Below are 11096 nucleotides of genomic sequence, written 5' to 3'. Positions count from 1 at the left end.
GGGGGAACCCCCTCCAAAAAAAAAAAAAAAAAAAAAAAAAAGAATTTCATTTTCTCATCTGTAAAATGGGAAAAATAAGAACATGTATGAGGGAGCCTGGCATATAGTAGGCACTCGGTAAATGTAAATTCCTTGCTTTTTACGTTTAGAATCTGGTTCGCTGATGATCAGAACGTGTTTTTAAAGCTGATAAAGGCTTTGATGATACCCAATGATCCTTAACCAGAAGGATCTTGCCCCCTGGGACAGCTCTGCTCTCACCGAAGGCAGATTTCCCCACAACTGAGCTAGAGAGCTGGTGTCTAATTATCTGTATCTTCCGGTCACCTAGATTTCTAGGTACTTGTCCCAGATTTTCAGTGCATAGCAGTGTCATTTTTTTCTTTCTTTCTTTTCTCCTTTGAGAGCTGAAGCCAAAAAAGTAAAGCGAATAAACTTGAGCAACTAGAAAGTTCGAATGACTGTCACAAGGGGACATATATAGTTTACACATTTAAATTCCTATTTGTAGGAAAAGAAAAGGAGTTTGGTAAAAATAATTTTCTAAATCCAAAAAAATAGGGTATTTCCTGGAAAAAGTCTGTTATATATAGTCAGCACAGTGACACATTTGATTAGCTTAGCTCTCTTGGACAATGTGATGGAAACATGGCTTTATCCAACATGAATATTTTAAGACAGTAAAACCTAAACAGTAAGTTCTAAGGTATAGGGTGGGAGGGGAGAGGGTTATGAATAACATAGCTCTGAGAAGGAAAAAAAAAATCTCAGGGAGAGAGTGTAAGAGAGGCAGTGGCTGTCTACCAGAAAAGTTTGTTCCAGATGAAATATACTACTCCCTGGAATTACCCTCCTGGTCAGATTTTCAAATGCCTCTGGGATGGTGACAAATCCAAGCCACAGAATTAAAATGGTTATTGATTGTATGTGAATGTATGTTGCACAAAATATTTTCTACTCTCTTCAGCTGGACTGTCAGCCTAAAGAAGACTTCTGGGGTGTGTGCATGTGTTTTACTGAAGTTTGTCCTATTAACACTTCAGTTTTACTCACTGGAGATGGATTTCTCTTTGTCACTTTTAGAAACATGGGAGAATTGCCAATTAGAAGCAGAGGAAGGGAGAGTGGGGAAATGTTCTCTTTCCTGGAATCACCTACCAGTTGCCGCAGGTTTAGCCTCTGACAGCTGGGCCACTTGAGGAGAGCTCTTTGCTTGTGATAGCCAGAGGGGAGCGTTAATGAGGATCTGAAGGCTGGAAGAGGAGTCTCTTTTGGGCACAGACCGTTAGAAAGAGGAATGAGGTCACCTCATTATGCTCTGTTGGAATGGGAGAAGTTTTTTAAAATAAACTTTTAAAATAAACCGTCAGCTTCCCTTGAAAACACTAACCTGACTCTTGTAGATTTTTATACTCATACATAACATGTGTTGTTTTATATATTTTGAAAGAAGTACAGATGCTCCTGGACTTACGATGGTATTACATCCCTATAAACCCATCATAAATTGAAAATACTGTAAGTCAAACCATCCTAAGTTAGGGACTGTCTGTATATGCTCGAGAGAGGAAATTTGGAAACCACAGAGAGTTTGGGCCATGGAGTTGTGAAGATTCAGTTATCCCATTCAACGATAACCATTGTTAACATTTTATTCTTATAGATTCTGATTTTCTCCATCCAGAAATTTTTATGTCTAATACTATGATATGTAGATATGTAATCAAGAAACAAATTTTTACATGAACATGTATGTCATCTAAAGCAAGCATGGTATACAGGGAATGTAGAAGGACTCCTGTCCTTCCCGTGAGACCACCCAAATCAGGGAAAACTTGCATTCCCTTCGAAAAGCTGAGATGATGGGAGAAAACTAACTCTCTCTCTCTCTCTCTCTCTCTCTCTCTCTCTCTCTCTCTCTCCATCTTTCCATTCCCTTCTTGCTCCACCCCAAAGAGGAAATAGCTAAATTTAATATCCAGTTGCGGACTTTACCAGTTGGTGGAGATGTGATGCTTTAAAAGAAAACTGAAAGTTTTGAGGGAAAAAAAAATCTACAGTGCTTCATTTCTGCCTGCTCTATGTCCCTCGCTGGAAAGACCCCTGAAATACAGAGTCTTGGACTCTTTCCCCCAGGAAGACCATTTCCCCCAGGATATCTGGCTAAGAAAGTTTAGGCTAAGTTAAATTGGAGTGGGAGACTGGAGGCAACACTGCCTTCTCCAATTTAAAGTTAATACAGCTGGTTTAAAATTAATACAGCTGTTTGATCTCCATTTGGTTCTTGGGGTCTTTTAGGTGAACCATGTAGAATACAACCAATTTGACCTACAAATATGGCAGTTTCAAATGAATCAAGCTATTATTTTCTGCCAGTTAAATCCAAGAAGAGAGGAAAACTAAGTGATTGGAACCACAGCATCCAACATTAAAGAAAAAAACAGAACAGGTAGTATTTTAGACACAAAAGACAGTCTCTAAATAAACATTTTACTAGAATGGAAACCTAATACCATACTCAGCTTTTCTGAAGGTAGTTAAAAGTCATAAGTTGAAGATGAAGAACAAGTATTGCCAAGTTGTTAGGTTTGTAAGTAGAAAATGAGAATGCTATGGAGATTTCCTGAAATCACTGTTCTTAATTTGCAGAGCAGTTTTCCCATCTTAGTTACCTAGATTTCCTTGTCATTTTCATCCGTGTTGCAGAACATATAAGTCAGAAAACGTAAGATACCATAATGTACTAACTTTATTACACTCTGATTATTTTTTTCATGAGTTAAAGTAATTCTTTGAACAGGTAAAACTGAAGTTACAAATTTGATCTTTTAGAAGAAAACACTTCCTGCTTTTATGGAAAGAAGTAACTTACTGGCTTTTTCCTGCACTTCTGGGCAAAGCTACTCATTCCTTTGAAAGTACAATGAATTTTGTTATTACTTTAGATTATTTGATGGAACTTTGCATAATCAACTCAGAAAAGTTAACAGTAGGCTAAAGTATAACATTTAAGTGCTATATGACTATCTCATTTTTCTAACAAATTCCCTCTATCTTTTTTATCTGACATCAATATCACTGTGCTCTTTTTGAAAAGGGTAATTTATACCCAACTGATATTTTCCAGCAGTAAACACAAATATCCAAATTCAAAATTTCATTTGAAACTCCATAAGAGTTTGGAGAAAGATATAGATTTTCCCCCAAAGCCTTCATTTAACATTTGACAATGACATAATGGATGTAAAAGCTCTTTGAAATCTCTGGGGATTTTTTAAGAGGGGGAGGGATGTTGAAGACTAAAAAATATGGCAGTAAATTTCATCTGGAAGGAAAAACAGATGAGAATAGCTAAGATTATTTTTTGAACAATGAGTAATGAAAACCAATTTGCCTTAGAAGACATTAAAAATGCATTTGTAAAGCTACAGCAATTAAAGCAACATGATACTGTTGGTAGTATGGTATATAACATGGCCCGAAAATTGATTTTAATATATATAAAATATACTATAGAGAAAATATTGCAGAGCAACAAAAAAGGGACTGATTATTCAACAAATGCAGTGAGAAAGTGGACTGTAATAAGAAACTGAATTAGCTATTAATTTAATTTCATGCAACAACATATTCCAGATGAATTACAATTTTAAATGTTAAAAAAGGAATAAGTAACTAAAAGAACACATGGATGACTTTCCATAGATGACTACTTCTCTGATTTGGGGAGAGAGAAGAAGTTTTTTTTAAATGAGCCTGTAAATAAATATTTAAACCCATAATTTTTTAAAGCTATAAAAATATTTTCAGCAAATATGATAAAGGTCTAATAGTCTTAATAATATATAAAGATATTTTATATATCAGTAATAATACTAATAATTCAATAGAAAAAGTTTTGCTTCATCAGTAATCACATAACAAATTTAAAACAATTATAAAAGTTTATACTTGATATAAATTGGCAATAAAAAAGATAATGTACAAATTGATAGGAATGCACACAGGGGCTAGGGGCTTTGGGCTTTGGTAAATGCTCAATAAATGTCAGCTGAATGAAGAATAAACTTTTTCTGGCTTTATCCTTCCTTTAATTCTTCAACTCTCATGACTTCCAAGGGGGCGTTGCAGGAAAGAGCCAGGGAAACAGAGAAGAAGGTGAGGTTCCCTTGGATATTGAAGGGAGGATGGCTGTAGCAGCTGACCGCCCACTTGGCAGGGGTGAGGCAGAAGCACTGATGACCCAGAGGACTTCCTCTCTCTGCTTTTCCTAGCTCCCTCTATCCCACCCCTCTGGGGCTGGGGTGTGACAGTGGTTGCCCAAAGCCACTGGTAGGGTTGTTAAGGGGAGTCAGCCCCCCAATCCCCATCCCATATTACTGCTCCACAGCCTGTGCCTCTTCCTGCATCCCAGACATAGAATTGTGAACTCTTGTGGACCAAAGACTTGTAAAATATTCTGTAAAACCGGGATACAATTGGGGAGACCACCAGCTGTAAAGAGGGTTTGCAGCCCGAAGGCAGATCTCACAGACACTCAGAAAATGTTCCATCTTCATGAGACTGTCCACTACTGGGGCAGCTTCATGACCATGTTTGGGGGCGCTGTGTGCATCATGATGAGCACACTTTCAGAAGCGTGGGTGTCTAAAGCCAAGTTAAGGGGTCTGCGGAGTGCTGGCAAAGGGAGGGAGCATCCATAAAAGTCCAGAGAGAAGCTCGAGTTGATTTTGGCAGGAAGGGAGGGATGGGATGCGTGTGTGCAGGAGAGGGCATAACCAAATGTGATTAAAGGCTGCAGAGAAAGGTGCAGTAATAAGATGGTCAGATCAGCTGGAGTGGAAAAGAAAAGGAGGTAGGGAGAGAGAGGGGAAATTAAATGATGCTTCAATCTTCCTGTACATATACATATTTTTAGAATTTTAATGCTACTTAATGTTGACTTTCTTCTGTTGTCTTAAAAGTAATGTCAACATGAACCTTTTTTATTTAAATAACTTCTGGAAGCTGCACTTGAACTCTAATCTAGGAGTCCAGATGCTAGTGTTTTAGCCCCAATTCTAATACTAATTTGCTTTTCTCTTAGACTGTCAGTTCCCTTATTTATAAAGTAGATGCAGTCATAACTCCCTCAAAGGGCTGTTGTGAAGATTCACTTTGTCTACCATAAAATAACATAATCGTTTTACAAACTCTAAGTGTAAACTTAATGCAACCAATTGTAAATGTTATTTAAAATGACAAGGTTCAAGCTGGGCACAGTGGCTCACGCCTGTAATCCCAGCACTTGGAGACTGAGGCAGGAGGATTGCTTGAGCCCAGGAGATTGGGATGAGCCTGGGCAATTTAATGAGACCTCATCTCTATTTTAAAAATAAAATTTAAAAACAACTACAAGGTTCAAATAATAATCCTGCTATCACCATGACTTCAGAGACTTTGCCGCAAGCCATTGTGTACTGTGTGCCTCCGTGTCTCTATCTTTTTGTTTGTTTTGTTTGGTTTGGTTTGGTTTGAAGACAGAATCGCACTCTGTTGCCCAGGGTGGAGTTCAGTGGCACAATCTCAGCTTATTGCAACCTCTGCCTCTCAGGTTCAAGCAATTCTCCTGCCTCAGCCTCCCAAGTAGCTTGAATTATAGGCACACACCATCATGCCTGGCTAATTTTTGTATTTTTAGTAGAGACAGGGTTTCTCCATATGGCCAGGCTGGTCTCTAACTCCTGACCTCAAGTGATCCTCCCGCCTTGGCCTCCCAAAGTGCTGGGATTACAGGTGTGAGCCACTGTGCTCAGCCGTCTCTATAAAATTAGAAAACAGAATCGTAGACACCTCTGGCATGTGTTGCCTGAGGATTCAAGGCATGAGGAGAATGAAATTCTTTTAAATTCTTAGGGGGGAAGAAGGATGCTATGTAAATCTAAGAGTAATAAACACTTCACTTTTCCATTAAAGTATTTTAATGTCCTTGGAGATTTTCAGAGCATAAGATGGTTATAAAATAATATTTGTTTATTTTTTGTATGGATATTTTATAATTTCTTTTCAGATTCAGAGATGTATGCAAAGAAAGTTAAATCTACTGAAAAGATTAATGGCAATCAGAAGAGGAGTTTTTGTTTGTTTGTTTGTTTTCTTTTTTAACAGTTTCAGTTATAATGCTTCTCTTTTCTACTACTCTAACAACCACTTAGCCAAGGAATTAAGCTAGGAGAAAACTATTGGAAAATTATTTTTTGTCAGTATCTTTTATGTTATATGACCACGAGGGGAAAGCTGAAGGCAAAAAGCACTAAAAAAGAAGAGCCTGTTTAGTAAGAGCAGCTGCCAAACAGTTTCTCCTCAATAGTTACAGATGCCATGGTGAGACCTTCAGCTGTAGCAATTAAATATTCCTGTCATTGACCTTCACTAAAACATTGTTCAAAAAATTATTATGACACAATTTCTGCTGATTCTAACAATTTGTGTGACCTTGAGCACATCATTTCACCTCTCGGGACTTAGGAATCCTCAACTGTTAAATAAAGGGGTCTTGGTGATTCTAAACTGGGGAAAGACTGCCCTCCAGGGGCCTTTGCAAATGTGTAGAATGTTTAATGGTCAAGGCCCAGCAATACTAACTGCCCTACAGAGAACATGAGACAATCTTGCAAAATGAATTGTCCCACCCTAAATGCCAGTAGCAACCTTGATTATCTCTAATGTCCCTTCTGATGGTCAGTGATACCACATGTCTGACCATTCATTGATTTATTCAGCCACCAATTACTGAGGCCCCACTGTATCATAAGCACCAAGCTTCTCTCCTCAGATACCCCAGAAACCCTGGCTTTATTGTATCCTTCTTTAAGAAAAATTATGATTGTATTCTTCTTTTCCTTCTCTTCTTTCTAAAAGTTTGCACTTACCCACAGAACCACCTGACACTTACAAATAAGGATTTTCCAACTCAAACCATTAGGGGAATAGATCTCAGGACTCATCAAGTGCTTTGGGTTTTCTAATGACACTGAGAACTTAAAAGCTCACTTCAGCCCTCCTCAAAGATTGGATGATGGCCTAGCTTGCTCTCAATAATTCAGGAATAGAGGCTTTCAGCTCTGCTGACCAAGGGCTTCCAGCCAGATAATGAAACCCTAATTCTGTAGTGTGCAGCTAAATATTTCAACTTGATTCAATCATTTTTAATTTTTAACACAAAACACCAACTGTTTTATGCCCAGTGAAGAGTTTTCAATGGCAAACTGAAATTTCCTAATATACTTAAATAGCATCTGAGGCTAGCTGCGAAACCTACCTTAGAGCATATTACCACATCATTAACTTACATTGCTAATGAACTGCAGTGAGCAACTGTGTGCTGTAGTAAAATCCTACCTGCCACCACCTCCTTCCTATAGCCCCTCCAAGAGTGCTGTGACCTTTGGGCTCAGCCCCCAGCCATCACAGTGCTACTTAGCATTCACATGGTCCTTTCTCACCTTATCATCTCAGCAACCCTGGGGATAGCTTACTATTCTGAGTGCTTGTTTCATTTTGCAGAGGAGAAGACCAATGCACAGAGAAACACGAGCATCTGTCCAGGTCACAAAAAGCTGTGGGGATAGAGAGGATTCAGTATGCTATTTGCAGTGCCAAGAAGCCACTCTGATGTTCAGGGATGCTTTGCAAATACACCTTTTCTAGCCTTCAGTGAATCTTGGAGACTCTATTTTGATGTTTCTGACCATTAAAAATCTTTGTATGTATTTGCTCAATAACTCTTATTGAATACTCCTCCTAATCCCAGCAGTGTTCTGATGCCAATAATCCTGTGCTAATTAAGTACTATTACAAGTGGAACTACAGAGGAGAAGTACAGGGTTCAACAAAAGCATCAAACAGGACTCGACCTAGCCTGGGGATCTAAGAGGCTTTTCTGAGGAGGCAACTTAACAAGTGCAGGCCTGAAGGAAAAGGAGGAGGAATTTCAAGCAATGGAACACTCCAGAAGGAGGGGTGTACATAAGTGAAGGCCCTGGGGCAGGAAGGAGAGGCTTGTTCCATGTAGCAGAGGATGTTAGCTCAGTCCAGGTGGCAGAAGTGGGAGAGGGTGGCATGAGTAGATTTGAGAGATGTTTGGAAGATTAAATTGGCAGAATTTGGTAATCAATAGGATATAGGCAATGAAAGTGAAGGAGTATTGAGGATCACTGGCCTGTACTGGCAGCTGGGTGGTAGGGGCCACTTGTTTAGAATTCCAGCAAGGAGATATACTGGGCAGTTGGACAAATCACAAGTTCCTCATGTGGTACAAGGAACTTGCACTTCTGTGTGACATCACTTTGTCTAAGAGAGACCCTGTCTTGGATAGTGTATCCAGAGGTCTTACCACTGTGTGGTAGAGTCTGAATTAATTCCATGGAGCCCAAAGCATGTATTTGAAAGCAGGGTTATAGACCAGCAATGAGGGCCTCGTGATTTAAGAATTACTTTCATGTGTAGTATCTCTGAGGTTCGTACTGATCTTTGGGGAAAGTTGTTATCTTCATTTTACTAACAGAAATTTGAAGCAGAAATTTGAAGAATTTTGCAGAATTTGAAGCTCCTGAGGTTGTGATTTGCCCAAGGTCACACAGCTGTAAATGAGGATTTGTACTCAAATTCAGGTCTTCTGACTCCTAGCATAGGGGTCTTCTCATTTCACCATATTATCTCTCCACATAATTGGGGCAAATTCTCTATCAACTCCTCGGATTTACATGTCAGATGGAATCTCACTATTTGTACAAAATATATAAAAAAATGAAATCAAATTTTTTTGCTATACTCTATTCAACTTTCTTTAAAAATTTTTTTCTAATAGTTCTTTTAAGTATTTCTACTTTTGAGGCTCATAAATTTGCATTTATATTTAGAGCACTTTTTTATTTTAAGAATGAAATGACAAGAACAGATCAATTTTTACTGGTAACAGGAAGACAGCTGTCCAGGAGAAGTTAAATTCAACTTTTGTCTAATTTCTAATAATTTATAAAACATTATAAGACCTCTGCACCCTCACCTCCTATTCCCAGACGTTCTCGTAAAATAGGGGGACAGTATAAAAAGGCTGGGTATACTCTCCCCAAACCAAAGGTGTTCCCGTGGAGCATGGCCTGGCTCTGAAGAAGACAGGAGGCAGAGTTGCCCCAGCACCTGGAGGCAGGAGCCTGTCTTCACCACCAGCCTGTCTTATCAGTTTGCCTTCTCCCCTTTCCCTTAAAGTTTGGGGGATGTTTACAATTAAGTAAATAAATAAAGCTAATTTCCATTTATTTCAGATTCTGTTTTAACTACATCAAGCCTGGGTCTACACAAAATCTCAGGTTCAGGGGAAAGACAGAACCCTTTCTGCAGAACTAAATTACTTTTCCCTTTTACATAGAAAGCTTGCTCTTGAACCTCCTGTTGTTGTTTACCTTCATCCCTCCCAATAGCTCCTGGACTGTTTTGTGATCCCAGTCGTGATTTTGCTGTCCTGGTTCTTCCTGCTGATCCGGTACAAGGCTGTGCATTTCATCGGCATCGTCGTCTGCATCCTGGGAATGGGCTGCATGGTGGGAGCAGATGTGCTTGTGGGAAGGCATCAGGGAGCAGGTGAGTCTTCGGATGTTCACCAGGTTCCTTACCTCTGCGGGTGAGGCCAAGACAAGAAATGGAATGTTCATAGTTGGGTGAAAACAAGGACCTTAGGAACCTGGATTTCCCACTGTTTGTGTACTGTTCATGTTTGTTCCCCCCACACCTGAAACGGGGCACATGGGAGGTGCTTAATGCATGTTTCTTGAGTGAATGAGGATGCAAAATACCACTTTCATGCCCTTTCTGCATCCATTCAGAAACATGCAGACAGTGTGTAAAACTGAGAGTCATGACCTACCAAGAAGATGTTTTGGAGGTCAATCCATTCGTGAACCAGCTACCTGGCCCAAGCCCTGGTCCTTTGTAGAGTTGGTGGTAATAAGTTAATTCACTCCTGAGTCACAGGGCCTTCCACACATTTCCCCAACCCCAAACCTTTCTCTGTCAAGCCAGAGAAAGACTGAGCTTTCAAACTACTGGGTGAAGGTTGGTTTATAGGCCCACAAGTAAATAAAGTTTGAGGACTAGTTAGGAGTGCTCCATAATTTTAGTGGGGAGAGTTAAGTTCTGTCTCCTCACACAAGGTTTTTAATTTGTTTTACAAGGAGGGGTTATTGGTATCAATTAGAGTTTATAAACCCACAAGGTAAAGCTGCATGATTCACTCATCAAATTGCTGTGAATCTGCTGGGGGAGCCCTGAGCCAGGGTGGTTTCCAGAAGACCCTTTTTAAAGCATTGGAGTTCTTTAAAATGTACCAAAATTTTTGCTACAGAAGGGTTTTTGGAACAGAAAAAAAAATGACCTTCTTTGTTAACATTAGAAATGGGATAGAAAGTACCCACTTTTCTATAGTTCTTGGAATTGCCCTTTCTTCTAGGAAATTGGATGATAAAGAGTCAAAAGTGGACCATTTCTCTTTATGAGACAAGGTCACATGAAGTCTCTGAAACGATGTGATGTATGTTGCACCATAGAACTTTATAACTGAAAAGGACCTTGTTCAGCTCCTTTATGATTGACATATGTGAACACCAAGATGCATCCAAACCAAGTGAGTTGCCCAAAGTCACAGAGCTGACAAAGCAGACACTGGAACACAAGGCCCCTGGCCTTCAGGGCAGGCCTCCTTCTCTGTCCCATGTTGCTGGGAGGTGAAGATACAACATAGAACAAAAGAGAGACAACCTTAGCCTCACACATCCATACCACCTACACAATACCATCGGTCCCCACTTCAACAGAAATCTGGAAACCTCGGTATTTCCCAGATTCTCTTCTATGAAACACTGGTTCCATAACATATCAACAGATGTCATATGAAAGGGCCAATATTATGCTATATGCGTGTAGTAATGTTGATATGAATAATCTTTTCAGACCAGATAATATTTTTGTCTTATACAATGTGGCCAGTTGTTCTAAAGTCATATAGGTGTGTATATATTATATATATACATATATACATATATATGCATATATATATATAT

General features: G+C 39.3%; 1 protein-coding gene across 1 annotated transcript in view; it reads left to right on the top strand.

The window, feature by feature from the left end:
* Positions 1 to 11096, top strand: part of SLC35F1 (solute carrier family 35 member F1) — a 404702-nt gene that overhangs the window by 346553 nt on the left and 47053 nt on the right. The window contains 1 exon segment of the mRNA XM_017895955.1: positions 9462 to 9621. Within this exon segment, the coding sequence (XP_017751444.1) occupies positions 9462 to 9621 (160 nt within the window).

This window comes from Rhinopithecus bieti, unplaced genomic scaffold (genome assembly GCF_001698545.2).
Source record: "Rhinopithecus bieti isolate Rb0 unplaced genomic scaffold, ASM169854v2 scaffold_27321, whole genome shotgun sequence".
Classification (NCBI taxonomy): Eukaryota; Metazoa; Chordata; class Mammalia; order Primates; family Cercopithecidae; genus Rhinopithecus; species Rhinopithecus bieti.
Note: the sequence above shows the minus strand (reverse complement) of the source record. Positions and strands in the feature narration are given on the sequence as shown.